We start from the raw sequence: 18,476 nt of genomic DNA, 5'->3' as shown, positions 1-18,476 counted from the left end.
TATGTACATACCTCTTATACTGTTGATGTACAGTCACATGATTGTTTCTATTTCTACTTTTCATACAGCATTGCTGTAGCAGTGTAACTTATTCTGTTATCATCAAAAAGTAAATCGCTGACCGCCAGAACAATTGACCACCAGCTTGTAATAAAATATGTCCGGTTTATTATTTCCTATTACCAATCGCTTGAATTGGTGTATGCTGTACCGCAGTACCAAATCATACAACCAATTTTAGGTTGCATTTTCTGCTGGTATATTGCGATGTAAATTTATTCATAGTGTTTTAAATACCTGCATATATTACTGTTAAGCTGTTTTCTGTTTCTATTTTGGCAATATCGCTACTTCCATTTTCTATATAAAAACTCCAAATCATAAATGAGTAGGCTCTCTTCTGCTGCTAGCGGCTTATCTAGATTCTGATACACTGCGGTAGGTGGCGCTATTGGGCACCCACCTTTTAGGCCACACTTTTAAAACGCTTAGAACATTTTATACGTTTTTCTCAGCGATAACCGTATTAACAGTAACAACGATAGTAAAAGCGTTTGACTACGGGCAAAATAAAAACAACGAAAAAATGAATCTGACAAAAAGGTGTGGAAAAGATTGTCTCAGTTAAAAATGACGCAAAACTGGTCAGAATGTTTACTATAGAAAGGAAAAAGTCACAAAAAAGTGACTATAACATCAATATATAAAATTTTATAACGCTAAGTAACAGTACCCGTTTGTTCGTCGTGCTTTATGCGGAAATTTGGTTTACGGAAAACAGGGCTAATTGAAAGGTAAACGTTATTCGAAGCGGACGGTATCAGAATATACAATAACTCGGCAACTTGCGAGTTATGCTGTTGGATTAATGGAATACGTCTGACAGCGCGGTCAGGCCTAAAGTGCTGGTTTGAATACAGATTTTTTGCCTATACGTGACGGTCCTTCGTCTGCCGGGTTTTATGTTGGTTTTGCGAAGACCAAGTATCAAAATGTTAAAATCGTGAAACGAAGTCTGCTCCTACTCGATCGATCTTCCGTTACGACGTCATAATCCTCGATTATAACACGCGCGGTTGCTTAGCGACGGAGAAAGCGCCGGAGTTGGTTGTTTTAAGCAAGGCAAATAGAAAGGGCGTGTTACATGTCGGGCAGAGTACGATGGAACGCGGTTCCAAGTCGTTGGAATGTTTGTGTATGTTTTGCTACAGTGTATCAAAATCAATTGACCTCACCCATATAGAATGGGTAGAAAAACGATTATAGTAGGGTGGGGGAAGATGGGACACATTAGGACATAATATCCAAATATTCTTATCGGGTTTTAAACAATCAACCGTCTATTGGAGTTGTAAGGATACGGTTGTATCATTTTTCGAATGTTCTTTGTTTACTACCAAAACGGACGAGAAATAGAATAAAAATGTGTCCCATCTCCCCCTACCATACTATATATCTTTTGTGAAATGCTTACTATGTATTTTATTAACCTTTGTTCGAATACGTCTTTAAATTACTCTTTTTTGTGGAACTTTCGTGCAGAAATTTAAATCCTTGTACAGTGTGAATAGCACGTTTTATATTGGCTCTATGGGTACGTGTTGTTTACCGTTTGATTCGCAGCCTGGAGTAGCGTGTTCTGTACACACTCAATTGGATTAATCAATCTGATTATGACACTTAGAAGAGCCCATTGCCGATGTTACCATATAGCGCGCTTAATGGGTTAGAGGAAAGGACAAGATAGGACAACGAGTGTACTTGTTTTAATTGGCTCTATATTATCATACTGGTCGCCGATGCTTCGCTGCTTCCGGCGTTGACGTTACAGAAGCAGATGTGAACGCAAAGGCCCGGCAACGCACTTATCGGCACTTGGAACGCATTAAGTGGATTTCTGTTGCTGGTTTAATAACAGACTGGAACCGCATACGAGGCCACAGGCGTCAGGGGTTGATATTTTGTTTAGGGCGTTTTTTGAGGGACTGATAGCGTTATAGGCCGCGAAAATGGCCTGGAACTCTGTGGGACACAAGGAAATAGTGTGATAACTAAAAGAAAGACACGTTTAACTTGCACAGTGATGTATGTGAGATTTCGATCGACGTAGTTCGGCTTTTGGCGGCGGGAAGTCGGGGCTTCCGGTCCCGAAGAAAACATTTTTTTCCAGGGCCTTGTTTGGCCGGGTGCAGTCATGCGTCGAATGACGTAATAAAACCGCTCGGGCGTGACTAACCCGCGCGGGGAGGAAAGAAGACACAGTGCGTGGGGGGCTCTGACGTCATGTGTGGGTGTGTGCAAATCGTGACGTCATTCGTGACGTATTCGTCGGCGAAAGGAAAGGAAAATGAAAACGCTGCGAAAGTTCTTGATGACCACTTAGCGCCGCTAGTGGTGGTAAATGTGACGGTTTATAGACGGCAGTTGATAATGACCGTACATCGACTTGGTTGGCTCCGAGGGCTGAAAAGGAAAATATGACGTTAGAATGACGTAAACAAATATGACGTCAGAATGACGTACACAAAATAAACTTGAAAAATACTAGAAAAATATGAAATATAGGTTAGTATGACGTGATAATTACGTAGTTAAATATGACGTAACACTGACGTAAACAGATATGACATAGTAGTGACGTATGTTTTACTCAACGTACCTCTAAATTGCATATGAAATTTTGCGAGTTATTTTAAGCCGTAATATTTGGTTACAAAGTGCAAATAATTGGTCACCGTCTGTTGTTTGCTTACAATAAATCATGGTAAAAGTGCGGAGTCGCATATACCGGTATTCATGTACCACTATTTGTGTCGTACAAATACCAGTAAGTGACGATTCTTTAAAAACAAAATTCTGCTGACGACGTTTAAAGACGTCTTGGTATGAATGAATGAATGAAACTTGCAATTTAGACACCCAAAAATTGGGTTGAAAAGAAGCAAACCATTTAGAAAAGAAAAAGGTGGGCTACAACAACTGAATGAATGTAACTTGTTTATCCTCGAGTGGCCGGAAAACGACAGTCGTTATAACACGGTTGTTTTATACACCTCGTGCCAGCTTACGAGTTACCACGTAAGTAACTTTGTGGGTAATTGTTCTTACCTTTATTTTCGGCTTGTGTAAGGCTTTTGGCTGCATCATATTCGCCTTCAGGATTCCTGGTAGCAAACTGTTAGTTGTAGGCTGATGGTGGTGCGGAAGATGGACTTTCGGGAGCGTAGTTGACGGGAAAACGGGCTTCGAATTCCCGCCGAATGTCGAATTTCCGTGGAGGGCGGTCCCGTTTACTGGCACGAGTTGGGGCAGGGCACCTTGAGCGTTGGTGGTTGAGTTACCGTGTACTCCAATGCCGCCTAACGTTTGATGGTGCGTCTGGTGTTGCTCGACCAGACGACGTTGCCGCCTCTGTAACAACGACGACATTTGTTTTATTAGGTTTCTTTTATACAGATAACGTATATGATAGCGGTTTTTAAAGGGGTATGGAAACCGTAAGGCTAAAACGTATAAAGTGCAATAAAGGAATGAATGTAACTTCATACACCTCGTGCCAGCTCACGCGTTACTAAGTATGTTACTTTGTGGGTGAATATTTTTGGGGGATATTTTTATTTTTTTATGTGTGGCTGATAATTTGGACAACCTATTAGTGACCACTGGGTTGGAACAATTACGGTTAAGCGTCTTGCCAAAGGACACATACGTTTATTAGGTTGAAAGAAATGTTATGAAAACGTTTGTATGTTTTTTTATAACTACTCTAACTCTTAACAATTGCAGCATCTTGACTGTAAAATATTTTATTCTATGATATTCAAAACAGTAAACTTTATTCATACGTTTAAACACAAATTATGATTTTTTTATGTACGTCTGAAAGCCTTGGACAACCCATTAGTGACCACTGGGTTGGAGCAATTAACGCTAAGTGTCTTGCCCAAGGACAAATACACCCACAATTGTAGCATGGAATACATGTCATAAGACCTTACCCTTACAGAATAGAAACTGCCTACCTGATTTAAAACAGTAATCTCTTTCCTGCAAGGTGTTATTTCTGGAAACATTGGTTTTCTAAGTTTTTCTTTCTGCTTTTTAACTACAGTTGAAGATTTTTTCTTAACAACTTCTCCTGACTTTTTAGGCGATACCTCTTTTTTAGACGCCCCTTTTTTCTGCACTGTACTTTTGCTCAAATTGCTAAAACCTTTTGTATTAGATAACTTTTTCTGCGGTGCCACTTCACTAACAGCTTTATTTTTCCATTTCATTTTGCTTTCTTTTTTGCCTAACTTGGTAAGGTCCTGGTCTGAGTCAAAAGTTCCAGCCACCGCCTTGCATATTGATACTTTGCTCTGCCGTTTAACTACAGCAGAAAAATGAACCCGTTTTTGTTTGGAAGCATTTCTCCTGTTCTGCCAGATTTCTTCTTGTTTGCTTTTCGAGGATTTTTCTATAAAGCTACTAGAATCTTGGAGTGGCTTGTACAGTCTTTCTGTTGCACTAATTCTCTGCTAAATGAACAACATATTTGACCAAAAATAATCTGATAAAACTAGGAAATTGTCTTGTGTTGCCAAAACACTATAAAACATAAATCCATTTTTTTTTAATTTTACAAAAAAAATTTTCACAAAAATCTTTAAAAACAGCACAAAGCTGACTAATTGTTTTGGAATTTTCCATAAAACTGTAAAAAATAATATACACATACCCTTTTCTTTTGTATTTGGTTTTGTTTCCAGACAGGAACATCACCAGCATTAGACCCAGGTCCTCCTTTAACTGAACCAGCTTCGTTATATCGTGACATTTGTTGAGCTTCTTGTGCTCGCTTTTCTGCCTCCCTGGAAAGTTGAGGTTTAGTTTTATATGTGCCTAGGTTTAGGGGTAAACTTTTTAACGCAAAATTTCTGATAATATAATTTTCTTGGCCCCTCTGAAAAGTTAAACGGTTTTAGTTTTAGAAATTTTGTGTATCAAAATGTGTATAAATATATTTTTCATAGGGGGAATGGGCCAAACTCTATCTCTTCTAAATATCACGCCAAGTAATGTATACAATAGTTAAAAATTTTCAATATGAAACAAAATGTATCCTCCATAGGCTATTGAATAAATTAAAAAATATAACATTTTCAAAAATGAATCGAAAAAAGTCCCGTATAGCGTAAAACCACCACGCCACTCAAAATTGGAGTGTTGCTTTTTAGAGTTGTTAATATTAACTGGTAGCTTTATTAAACCTTACATATTAATTCCATCAATTTCTTGAGGCAGCCACACAGTTGGAATCATCAGCATAACTTTATCGTCCATTACAGTAAAACAGGACAAGTTAAAATATCTGCTATGAAAATTTTACAAAATATTTTTAGGTAATTTTTTTTTAATTCTTTTAAAATTTTTATAAACACATCGATTTAAAATTACAGGACTACGTAAAACCATGTTTTTAATATTTTTTTATGAAAATTTTACAAACATATTTAGGATTTTTTTTTCTAGGTTTTTTATATACAAATGAATTTAAAATTTCAAAACTACCTAAAAGCTAAAACCTTAGTACGTAGCAAGCAAGCATACCCAACGCACTTGAAGAATCGTTTTTTAAATAAAGTTTTTTTTACCGAAAAAAGCTAAAAATAACATATTATTTAAAACAAGCCGAAAAATACATTTTTATATATTAGGTGATCATTGTTTAAAATTTATCGCTTGAAAATTAAACCATTGAAAAGCAGACACCTAAACAGGCTAAAAAATTGCCTAAAACTAAAAATTCACCCCACTGCGCAAAACAAAACTTAATACTAAACTGCCTGAAATGTTGAATGCTAGTTGTCTTATATTAGGGCCATGTATTATAATCCACCTCAGCTGGCATCTGAACTAACGTGGCTACACCATCTGTCTATTAATCATGGGAAGCCTGAATCAACACCTGTAGACTTGAATATATAAAGCTAAGAGCCCCACGCAAGTCTTGAGTACCCTTGAGGAAATAGGACACGAAAGCGTGATTCCCCAAATGAAAAACGACCAAAAAACGCCCAGTTTTCCGTTTTATAAGCGTGCACGGCGCACATTATGTTTAAATACAGCAGCTGGGTAAATTATGACTGAATTGTTTACGTGTTGAATTTTAAACTAATAAGATGGGGAAGGACCAGTTGGAAGCAGAAATAACAGTCTGGCACTTTAAAGTCCGATATGTAGATAATTATGAAAACTTGTATTTTTTTCTTATAAAGAAAAAAGTAGAAATATTTCGTAGGTAAACATATACAATTTAATATGACAAAAAAGTGTCTATTTTTGTCTAAAACCAACTATTAGGAAGATCTCCCATCCATTACCATTAAAGCCCTTGTCAGCTACCTTCAAGGAAGCGTCAGGCTCTAAAAACTAGCAAGGTCCATGTGGTAGCACCCTGAGTGTTTGGGTAGTGGTCCTATCCTGGCATAAATCCTAGGACCTAAAGCAGGGCCTTACCCACAAAAAAAAGAATAGAATGCTTTAATTAAACACATAAGTTACCGTATATCTCTAAAGTAGGGGTGTCGTAATGCTTGCTTTGCAGTTATCCTTTCATCAGGGTCATACGTACACATCTTGTATATAAGTTCAATACATTGTTGTGAGGCGTGGGGAAGCAGTTTTTCAATCCCGGTTCCTTTCTTTTGAGGAAAGTCAAAGTTGATTCCTCGATTTCGACTAAAAAATGAAATATTTTTAAAATGTTAAAATATTTGTAATTTTTTTTTTAATGTGAAAATTTTTTTTTACAATTTTTTGAAAATGGTGTGTTAGGAAAATGTTAAACTTTAGCAGGCGGCAGGGCAGAAGAAAAATTGAATATAACTTGTATGAATGAATAAATGTATCTTATTTACCCTTGAGTGGCAGAACTACAACATCGGTTCTGTTTTGGTGATTATTTTGAAAGGATATTTTTTATTTTATTTTTTCATCCGTATTTACAATTTAAAAAACACATAATTTACCACTGGAACAGGCTGGAGCAAGATATTATATCAGGGCTCGATTCATGTAATATATCACAATGAATACATTTAATTTATACAACTATTTTTGTTGTTGACAAAAAATAATCTTTTCTTAATATTAATTTGCACTTTCTTGGGACTTATACTTTTGCCTAAGCAAAAAAAACTCAAATTAATTTATTAATAATCTATAAAAAGAAAACTGGCTAAAAATAACTCTCTGCAGTCCCCTTGCCAGTTCTTCAAAGCCACTCTAAGATTGGGTGCTTTAGACATATGAAATTAGGTCTATTTAAAGCTAGACACTCACTGTTTCATTTTATTAAGGATAGAAGCATCAGGGGTACCAAGTACATCATGTATCTTAGATATCTGGTCAACCTCATTCGCACCAGGGAATAAAGGGTGTAAGCTGTAGAGAAAAAAATTAAATATAAATTTAAAAAGATTGCTCAAGCTTTAGAAGAAATATATTAAGAATTTGAGAGTACAGGCAGTAGTGTTCATTTTGACCCCCAGAATTGTTTTTAATTTTAGGCACATTTAAACTAGTTACACTATAGATTTAGCCAGAGGTATATGTGCCTAAAAGTGGCTATACACAGTATCCGGCATGCGAATTTGCTTGCGAAGCCGTATGCAAACCCATTACCGAGTTCCGCATGCGGCAGCGAAATCCGGACAAAACAAACATAAGGATGAATTCTGGATACTGTGTACAGCCATCTTAAGTATTTAAAATGCAAGAAAGTCAGGAGACTCATTTCTATTAAACAATTTAGGTTACACTGTTAACTAATTAATACATTGCAAAAAATTCTAAAAAAAGTCACAATACCCTGCCACCCCTGGTTTGGCAACTTTGGATATATAAGATACTGAATAGTAAGCCTTATCCTGATAATAGATAGTTAATAATGTGCTGTAAGATAAGTCTTTTAGATCTTGCTTAAACTAGTGGCAATACATATTATGATTAAAATGATCAAAAAGTATAAAAATTAACCCACTAACAAAAGCCTGTCCAACAACAATCACACAAATTTAAAAGTTAGATTTTCATACCTACAAAAAATTATCTCGAAATATTTAAAAAAAAGTATTTAGATATAATTATACATATATATTATATATGTTATAATCACAGTTCAAAATTTTTTTTACATAAAATAATTTGACCTTACCTCATAACTTCGAACAGCACACACCCTACACTCCATAGGTCCATACGGTACGTGTAATACCCATCAGTAAGCAAGCACTCAGGGGCACGGTACCACCTCGTGCTTATGTATTCCGTGTATGGCTGCTTGCTGTAGACACTTCTACACGATCCGAAGTCAGCCAGTTTCAAAACATCATCCTGTTTAAAAAAATGAACAAATTTTAAGACAAATTATTTACCATGTTGAAAGTTTATATGTATGTTCAAATGAATGTGACTTACTTTACCCTCGTGTGGCCAGAAAAAGACAGTCATTATAACACGGGTGTTCTGTTTCATACACCTCGTGCCAGCTTACGAGTTATCAAGTATGTTTTTCTTATTGGGTGATTATTTTTGGAAAGGAAATTTTTTCATTTTTTCATGTATGGCTGATAATTTGGACAACCAATGTTGTAGAATTTCACCAACATAGAATAGTATTTTTAAACAATAACCAAAATCAACTTGTTTAAGATTCTTTTAAATTGTTCTAAACTAACCTAAGTAACCAACAGTGTGGTTTTGGGCTTGAGAAAATTAAAGCCAGCTTTTTAAAAATGAAAAGGTAAAAAAAGGCTGAATTATTTTTAAAAAGTAACTAAAACAATTTTGCTTAAGACTTTTTTAAACAGTTTTAAACTGAATTTTCTATTTTAAAAATCTGTTTATTACCTCCTAAAAAAAACAGAAATTTTTATTCAAAGTAATTTATATATTGATTCCGGAAATTTAAATAATTCAATTCAAATCACAATACCATACAATTCTTTACATAACAATATAACTAACATGATTTTACAAATTACAAAATGGAAATCCAGCTTCTCCTAACCCATAGCAGTGCAATGGGTCATATAAAAACAAGTTTAAACAGGTACCTTAATTAGAATGTTTTCCGGTTTTACGTCTCGGTGAAAGATTCCACATCTGTAAATAATAATCTGCCAGTTAACATTACACGGGCAGGGTGGTAACGCTGGTAAGTTACAAAGTACAATAACTTTTATTTGTCCATTCAATTACAGTAGCGAAGATTAGGAATGTTTAAACGGAAAGACAGGATATGGCAACAAAACAACAGTTGTTAAAACACGCTTACAGTTAAAAAGTGGAGGGGGGAAGATGGAACACCTTTTCATTCTATTTTCTCGTCCCATTTGGTAGTAAACAAAGAACTTTCATAGAACTATAAAATTGTATACTCACGACTACCATAGACCGGTATTACTTGATTAGAATACTTAGATATAATATGTTAAATGTGTCCCATCTTCCCTATGTATAAAATTAAGATTTAAACCAATTTATTTGTACTGAGGATGTTTTGAGGCAAAAACAGCCCTATTTGCATTAAAATGCTACCTGTGCATATGATCCAATGACTTGAGCAGCTGATACATGTAGCTTTTAACTTTTGGTTCAGGCACATAATGACGACGTCCTAAAAATAAAAAAGTTTATAAAAATAAACCTTCGAAATTCTCCACACTGAACAAGGTAATGTTATTTCTCAGTAAACAAGTTCTTGGGTAAAGTTTGAAAGGCATATGTCGCGAATCGTTGTGAAGAAATTGGAATATTAGTTTGTGGAGATATTCTACACTACGTAAAGCAAAGCTACATATCAGGGCAAAGGGCTCAGGTTACAGGGCTCCGTGTAAAAGGCGGTATTCTACTGGTGCAGGACAAAGCTTTCAAAAGCGGGCTGACAATGTCACCATGTGTATGGTCGAAAACAAAACACGACGTTCTGACTCAATAGGGCAAGGCTTGAGACAATAGCAATTGAAAACTTAGTGAAGAAACGACTGGCCTTTATGTAGAGATGGCATAAGCCGAACTAATCCATTGAGTGCTATTTAACAATCTTAACAGACCACAATGAAAATTTCCCAGCAAATTTAACTGCTTGGCAACCAAAAGGGATCAAAATCTATAGCCTACATATTGAATTTAACTTAAAAGGAATACAACATTAATAAACGTTAAAAAAAGCACAGCTTTCAGCTTCTTTTATATAATTGCGATATTTTCCATGACTCTGCCTCTGGTCTAACACTTATATTTTTATATAGCACTCAAGCGCTACCAAATATTCAGAAAACAGAAACCTAGTAGAATTCATGCTGTACCAAATGTGAAAAAAAAAACTTTTCTAAATGAATAGCAATATTAGTCTCTTTTAACATGTTTTTAAGATATCTTTATAAAAAATTATATGTATGTCAGTGCTTGTAAAAACTAGTACTGGTACAGTGTACCTTTTACAAGCATACCAAAAATTGAAAAAAAAAGTAAAAAATACGATTTTTTTATAATCAGAGTAAAACGTTTTATGTGGGTGAGGTCTGACAACTACATCCTTTTATTTAGGCCAGAGTTGGCCTATTACCCTCAGTTTCAGACATAGCTCATTTATCCACATCAGGGCAGTATTAGTGCTTGTTAAAAGACATAGCTTAACTTATAAAAATCCATCTTTAAGCAAATACATCACGCGGTAAATTCAAGTGGAAGTTTTTGGCAGAGATTATTGGGTTAAAATATTTACGCTTGCTGAATAAGCTTTTAACAGCAGACAGGCCTGTGATGGTATTTACGCACCACAAATTTGACCGCAGAAGTCTACAACAGCTGGAATGGCATTCTCATTTATGGCCTAAACTGGTCGGCGTGGTCGCGATTTTGCTTTTTTAGGCGCCCAACTAAAATTTTATTCGGTAAATTTTGACCAACTAATTTTTGTAATAAGTAATGCACAGAAACTTGGTCGGACGACGAAAACTAAAAAACACCAACTAAAAAAGTTGGAAAAAAAATTAAAAAAGTCGTCCCTGGTTCTTGTAAAAAATACCTTAACAGGGACAAACTGTAACTAATCGTTGTAAAAAGAGCAAAATATTTGGATAGTGCACACTTATTAAGTCAAAAAAAACACAGACACTGATGCGTTATAAGTTTACCGCTTGCAAAAACATTTATAATATAATATGTTAATAATATATATGTAAATATAACATTGATAATGTAATCCACACTTTGCTATGTTGTAAAACACTACATAGACCTTAATACCAAAAATTCCACAAAATACAACCGTATTTGTATGTCTGATCAAACAAAACAGAATGAGACAGTAAATTCTAAAATTATTTTTTTCGATATGTTTCTGTAGGGTATGGGTTATATTTGGGTAAATGTACCAACATGCATACCTCTTATTAATTCATATATGTTCATATCCATTAGCTCGCATATAAGAGCAACTGTTCCAGTTTTCTTGTCACTAAAATTGGAAAAAATACCAGTTACAAAAACTTTTCTATTTTCGCAAAAAAAAAACAAAAAAAAAATAATAAAGTATATATAAAAGGCCTTTTCAATAAAGGGTATACTATTTAAAAAATTTTAATTTCAGCAGTTTTAAAAATTGTTTGCCTATATTGTTTGCAGCAAGAAATTGCTGCATTAATATTTTATTATAGTGGTTTAGGCAACATTTTGGAAGACATTGCTTTGCAAAGTGCAGTGAAGTGATATGCTATTGGGGTAAAAGGTATTCTGCATATGCTAAAATAAAAAGCAATCGCAAATTTTACGAAATCCAAACAGATTGCGAGACATATGAAGCTTAGTACTAAATGTTTTGTTTTATATCAATGATAATTTTACATTTGTGTGCAAAAATAAGCGACAAAAAAAAACAAAAAAATGTATATATATATACATTTAATGTATATTACATAATATATATATATAAATGTATATATAACATTTTTTATTAACATTATTTTTAGTTAAATTTGAGTCTTCTTTTTGTAAAAAAACTTACTAAATAATTTCATGGAGTCCAATGATGTTTGCATGAGGGTTAAGACGACGCATTGCTTGGATTTCCCTCAAGTTGTTTACTTGATCAACCCTGCGGTTAAACATAAGTTATGTGTCGTATGTATGCGTATTATGCTTGGAATCTGAGCTTTTGTCTAAAAAGGTCTAGTACAGCGATTCCCAGCTTTTCCAAAAATTTGGCCTGGTGGACCCTTTGCAATTATTTTGACATTTTACGACCAATCTAAGAATGCTATAGGAAAAATTTAAAAACCACATCAATGAAAGGAAAAGCAAAAACTATTAGATATGGTAAGCTTCTAAAAACTGATGTACGGACCCTAGTTTAGGAACCATTGGTCTAGTATATGGTAATACATATTTCAGTCCTTTAGTGGCATTTTTGCTGCTTTACAAAGCAAATGCCAACTTTATTAACCACATAGTCAATTTTTATAATTTTTAAGACAGTTCTATATATTTTTTATTAGTTGAAAATCAGTTTATAAATCAATTCGTATCACGAGTACTTTTGAGTAAAGATTTTATAAGTACGATTTAGCCTCAGTTACCCTCCCCAAAAACTTATAACGAAACAACTAAAAATTACCCATCGTAATGTTGTTTCAACTTTATAACGAAACAACTAAAAATTACCCATCGTAATGTTGTTTCATTTTCTTGCATGCATAATAAGTGCCATCTTTCACATGCTGGCATTTCAGCACTTCGGAAAATGTGCCTTCTCCCTTCTTCCCCAAAATCCGATATTCTGCAAATGAAAAAGTCATGTTGAATATTTTATTATTTTAGCACCAAAAGTTTAATAAACATTTGGGCCATAGCCAAACTCAAGCAGGTATTACACAGTGCTAATAAAAAATCTACACCCTACTTTCTACCCTTACCACTAACTACTAACAGAACTCATTTTGAAGTCTCATTTTTTGCTATGACGCCGTGGGAAAAATACCCACAAAATCTATCATACAGCAATACCAGACACCTAATTCTAAACTGTTTAAAAATCTCTCTCACTACAATATAAGACCTATGCATGTTATCCTCTCTAAAATGACTGCACACAACAATATGCATATACAAGTATCTGCATATAACTCAATGCAGCTTAGCTGATATATTCTAACCAGGGCTGAATGGAGATAATGTGTCCAATCTAAGCCTTCCCTGCATACCACTATCCATGGTTAAGTTTGATTGACTCTTCGTTCTTTCTGGTAATAAAACATATAAAGTAACTTTATTTAGTTATTAAGTCACATACAAATATTTTAAAGACCCGTACTTTATATTTTTATGTATGAACTAGACAAGCAGATTTAGATAACAATATTTAATTATGACCAAATTTATCCAGGTCAAAATTCAGATGTTTGTCCACACTATAAACTATCCTCACGAGAAAACTCGGTTGACAAGATTAAATTCCCGTCTACTTACTATGCATAATAAATATTCAAGCTGTTTTTCTTGGACAAATTGTTGCAGCTACTGTCATGGCGACTGGTCAAACACCTATTCACATATAAGTTGTTGTTTTTAGTAATCCAGTTGTTTGGGAAAGCTGTTTTGACAGTTGCCAATCGATTAAGTACCAACTAGCCCAGTCTAACTTTCAAAAAACAAGCGTGACTTTAGCTGTTTCGCACTTACAAAGAACATACGTATCGAAACAATATGAGAATTGCATGATAATATTACACGCACTAAAACAGTATTTAAACAAATTCTAGAAATGCGATTTTCGATTTTACCATAAGTAAAAGCCAGTAGGGCGCATCGGATACCAAAACCGCAAGTGGGATCTCGTCAAGAATACTTTAGTGTACATTTGACTCCTATACAAAAACCTCGGGATTTTGCAGAAACAGCATCGGGTTACCATGGTTGTCGGTGCAGCGTAAGCTCTTTATCGCCGCCCGTGCGTCTTAAAATTAAGTTCTAATGCTAGTCTGCAAACGAATGTGAAGTTTGAGACTGTAAATGTTTTACCCGGTTCAATCATCTGCCGTAGTGATTTACGATATTGGAGTAAGCCTACATTATATGCGCATAAATCTGTTCTTTGGCCTTGCGCTTTCATCTGGCGATTGTAAACCTGGTTTAACCTCAGAATCGGGTAAACTGAACGGTTGCTAAGTGCTCGCTACAAACTGAACAAACTAAAGGAGTGGAATGGGATGGGCACATTATTCTGCTTGTAAATGAAGTTTACGACTGCCAAAAAGAACCTGGAATTATTTATAAATCGCTATAAAACAGACACAATAATAATATACCGTGGGCTCGCAAGGTGTTGCTGAAAACGAAGTCATAACTTCCACTTGTGTGTTGGTGATGGTGTATTGGAGCGGGAAGCTTCTTTCCATAAGCCAGCAGGTCCTTATATAAAGAACCCATAGGCAGTTTGGGCTTGGTGTGCTGACTTTTATTAGGCAGCACGCTAGATAGCTTCATTGATGATCACTAGCTCTGTCCTTCAGTGATCACGTAATCCGAAAAGTTCTGTATATCCAATAAATATAGCAGTGCTAACTTAATGAATCCGCCGTGTTATATTCACGGACGTTAAAGTCACTATTTCAACAGAAGTTACTTGTAGAAAGATATGCCAAAAGCATACTGGTACACTAAACTCCTAAAACAGAACTTGTAAAAAGCGTTTTAAAATCTCAAAACACCATACTGCGACATCTTCAAAATTAAAACTGTACTTTAGTCATATTTGGCTTAGGTATAATACACGATCTGCAGGACCAGATGTATTGTTTGCATGGCTCATTAAAAAACTGCCACACACTAAGAACCTAATCCTAGTTAGAAAAGATTTTGGAAAATTCTGTTCCAAAAAAATAGAGCAAAAGCTTGTGACCATATGCTATGTATGGATATTATTGATTTTCTTTGTTTTTCGCAGAATAATAAAAGGTTAGCTCATCTATCCAATATTTTCTGTGCTTGCGTCTATATAAATGAACTTACTAAAAAAATACATTTCATTCTATCGCATATATTACAGAACTGCGTCATTATAACTGTATTTCGAAATCAAACATTTATTATTTATAATCAACACTTCCATACCGAGCCTCTGAGATTGACTGCGCGTTAAGAGTTCTGCGCCGCTCGCTCACAAAGGCTTCTCTGTGTCGACTAAATTGTCACCTTTATGGCGAACGTGCAGTTTAGCCGATTGTAACTGTGGTTACGCAGCCCTCGCCGCTTTCTATACTTGTGTTATTACGGGCGCGCGGCAGCTTCTTTTTCCGACGCGCATAAGCAAACACTCGTTACGAGTGTTCCAAGAGCTCCCACTTGTCCCGAGTCACTCGTACGCGGGCCGAGTCGCGAGTTTCCAGCCTCTTTTGGCCCAAACAGCTACCGAATCAGTGTCAGTATAAAACTAATATCGGTTATTTAACAACTGGTTACACGGCAATAACGTCTCGTCATCTGTGTGCTTCATCCCATAGTAAAGCACCGAAACATAAAGTAAACATGTCCGACGCGCCTGGATTCTTAGGCCTTGTTTAATGTCAGCGCAAATAGTACAAATACCGAGCCACAATCGATGCTACACAATCGGTCAGTCCCGTAAACAGTAAAGAAATACTGAAATCAAATAAAGCCGTATCCCACTGTAAAATGGGCGGTTATGCTGTATAGCCAAGGCCCTACTGCGCCAAAACTAACAACGTGAATAATTCAGAATTGCTGAAACGACGGCCATTATCCTTCAACAAAGGGAATTATTTCTTTCAATTGTTCGTATAGCCATCGAACAAAGGCGAGTTATTAAAATAAATGCGTCTGTCGGGCTATTTAAATTGTATTTGCTCAAAAACTTAACTTACATATTGCTACCGCTACGCCCTTTCTTTTAAATACAAGTATAACAATAAATTAAAAAAAAAAATCATATAGTATAGGGTGGGGACAGATCTGATACCTTTTTACTCTGTTTTTGTTTTTACAAATGGTAGTACACAAATAACATTCAATGAATTATAAAATTGCATCCTCACGACTACCATATACGGTTGTTAATTTGTTAAAATACAATCAGGACATTTTGATATTAGGTCCTTTAGGTGTCCCATCTTCCCCCACCCTACTATAAGTTCTTTAGCAAAATCGGTACAGTTTGATTTTACCGCCTAGCACAAAATGTGCTGCCGTTTTATTAACACGGTTGGTACAATCGCGAAAAAAGCTTTACAATTTTAGTTTAGATGTCGCTATAGACAACTGATGGTTATGAATAATTCAAAAAATGTCATTCTATCATGGTAGCATATAACCTGAGTGCCGTGCCTAAAAATATGGTAAATTTGCGGTTTTTCTATTTTGGCAGATATGTGATTTTTCAAGATAAACTGTCGAACGCTTGGCGAGAATTTAAACTTCTTAAGAAGGTCAATTGTTTATGACGTCACACAGGGGGCGCGGCGCGAATCTGCGTGACCCGCGACCATACAAAAATAGTTTTTAAAAATAGTAAATACAAGTGATTAACTCGAAAAAGGCTTACGTTACAGCCCTTTATGTAGAAGCTAAATAAGTCCTAGTGTAAACGAGATATGTTACCCCTAATACGCCGGGCGTGTAGCATTTTTTAGCTAATTTACGATTCAAGACTAAATTCGTAACTTTCCTATATAAGGAATCGTGGGAATTCAAACGCACTGTGCTTTCACCACAAATAAAGCGTGCAAAAATACGGTGTGTTCGTAATTGTGATTTATACTGCATGGTGTTGGAACAAGGGTTGCGCAGAAAGGAAAAAAAAACAGACAGACTTATAGTAGGGTTGGGGAAGACGGGATACCTTTAGCACGTAATATCCAAATATCCTGATCGTGTTTTAAACAATTAACAACGGTCTATGGAAGTCGTGAGGATACGGTTTTCTATTTCTTTGAATGTTTTTTGTTAACTATCAAATAGGACGAGAAAAAAACACAATTAATAAAAGGTGTCCCATTTCTCCCACCCTACATATAAAACGTTTATGGATTTACGTTTTGTGTTATGCCTTTAAAAAGCTTAATGGTAGCCGTGCATATTTCATTATGTCTATAAACAGAAACCTTGCATTTATTTAGTATTTTTATACTACTGCCCTTTGAATTACAAAAAAACTAAAACATCTACTTTAAATAAAACAAAATTTGGACAAACAACAAAAAACGTGACGACGTTACGGATTTATACTTCTTGGAGTTTTACATAAACATGTTTTGAACTGCCGACCCCTCACGAACTGTGACTTACCCCACGTAGCCCTAGACCCTATATATACACATATCCGTCTCGATTTATAATATCCGTTCCCATTTCCGCACCCACGCCCGCGTCGACGTCACGGAATCGTTTCCTAGCACCATGCTTGATCAAGCATGGAATCTGCCCGCTTTAGGGACAACTCCCCACAAAGTTTAGTTTTCTAACTTATAAAATATATGATTAAGTACCCGATAAGATAAAAGTTAAATGTCATTCGAAAGGAGTGTTTAAAAACAAACTACAAAAACATGAAGGCGTTTTGGGGCACATGGAGTCAATACCTGATGCGTGTCATATATATCCGGCAAAGGCTAAAATGAATTTATATATAATAGGTGGGGGTAAGATGGTCCATGTTTTAGTTTATTGTCCCATTTTAAAGTAAAAAAATAATAATAAATAACTATATTATCACTAAAATGGCTCTAAAAGAGCGTTGTGAATTTAAAAAAAAACAATTGGAAATGAGGGATAAACTATGGGCTAACAATACCCATCTTACCCCTCAGTAATGTATGTTAAATAAAGAAAGGCTTCATTATAGTAAGGTGGGGGAGATTGGACACCTTGCATTCTACTTCTTGCCCTGGCAGTAAACAAAGAACATAAAAGAACTGTAAAACCGTATCCTCACGACTTTCATAGCCCGTTGTTAATTGTTCAAAATACGATCAGGATATTTGTATATAATGCGCTAAAGGTGTCTCATCTTGTCCCAGCCTACTATATATAATAACACAGCAAATTATATCTGACGTGGTCTTCAACCCTAATTCTCCAAATTTCATTTAAAATGCTCATTACACAAGAATAGACTAAAGTGTATGTATATAAACAGTTTACGTATATAGCGTTCTACAACGGCATATGATCGATCACGTCGCAAACGAGTTTTAGTCGCGCATTCCACCAAGTTGGTAAAACTAGGGAAATATTTTCTTACATTTACTTAGCTAAGCGTCATGTTAGTGAAGTATGAACTATAAGAAATTGTGTGTGTGCTAAATTTCTCACTAAGATGTTATACCACGCCATACTTCAGGAATACTACTCCGAAGCGACACCTGTCGGCCAATGTTTTACGATTTAAATTCTGTTAAAACTGACGATAAGTT

At 35.4% G+C, this 18,476-nt stretch overlaps 1 protein-coding gene across 7 annotated transcripts in view; it reads right to left on the bottom strand.

Moving 5' to 3' along the window:
• Positions 1-477: 477 nt before the first annotated feature.
• The window catches only part of LOC149729855 (MAPK/MAK/MRK overlapping kinase-like), a 31,766-nt gene continuing 13,767 nt past the window's right edge, over positions 478-18,476 (bottom strand). Inside the window, exons 1-14 of one of the 7 annotated variants that reach the window (XM_089885905.1) lie at positions 13,830-13,983; positions 13,516-13,590; positions 13,203-13,289; positions 12,712-12,826; positions 12,056-12,145; positions 11,439-11,509; positions 9,586-9,664; positions 9,102-9,150; positions 8,201-8,379; positions 7,327-7,428; positions 6,547-6,723; positions 4,721-4,853; positions 3,109-3,411; positions 478-2,463 (exon numbers count right to left, since the gene is read on the bottom strand). In XM_089885905.1, the coding sequence (XP_089742031.1) occupies positions 2,389-2,463; positions 3,109-3,411; positions 4,721-4,853; positions 6,547-6,723; positions 7,327-7,428; positions 8,201-8,379; positions 9,102-9,150; positions 9,586-9,664; positions 11,439-11,509; positions 12,056-12,145; positions 12,712-12,826; positions 13,203-13,289; positions 13,516-13,522 (1,467 nt within the window). In that variant the 5' untranslated portion in view covers positions 13,523-13,590; positions 13,830-13,983 and the 3' untranslated portion in view covers positions 478-2,388. Of the gene's footprint in view, positions 2,464-3,108; positions 3,412-4,022; positions 4,521-4,720; positions 4,854-6,546; positions 6,724-7,326; positions 7,429-8,200; positions 8,380-9,101; positions 9,151-9,585; positions 9,665-11,438; positions 11,510-12,055; positions 12,146-12,711; positions 12,827-13,202; positions 13,290-13,515; positions 13,793-13,829; positions 13,984-14,354; positions 14,751-18,476 lie in introns of those variants that run through there. The other 6 variants (XM_089885908.1, XM_089885907.1, XM_089885904.1 and 3 more) reach the window with 6 other exon arrangements.

The sequence above is a fragment of the Ciona robusta genome, chromosome 10 (genome assembly GCF_009617815.1).
Source record: "Ciona robusta chromosome 10, ASM961781v2".
Taxonomy (NCBI): domain Eukaryota; kingdom Metazoa; phylum Chordata; class Ascidiacea; order Phlebobranchia; family Cionidae; genus Ciona; species Ciona robusta.
The sequence above is the reverse complement of the archived record's forward strand: the minus strand, read 5'-3'. Positions and strand labels throughout refer to the sequence as shown.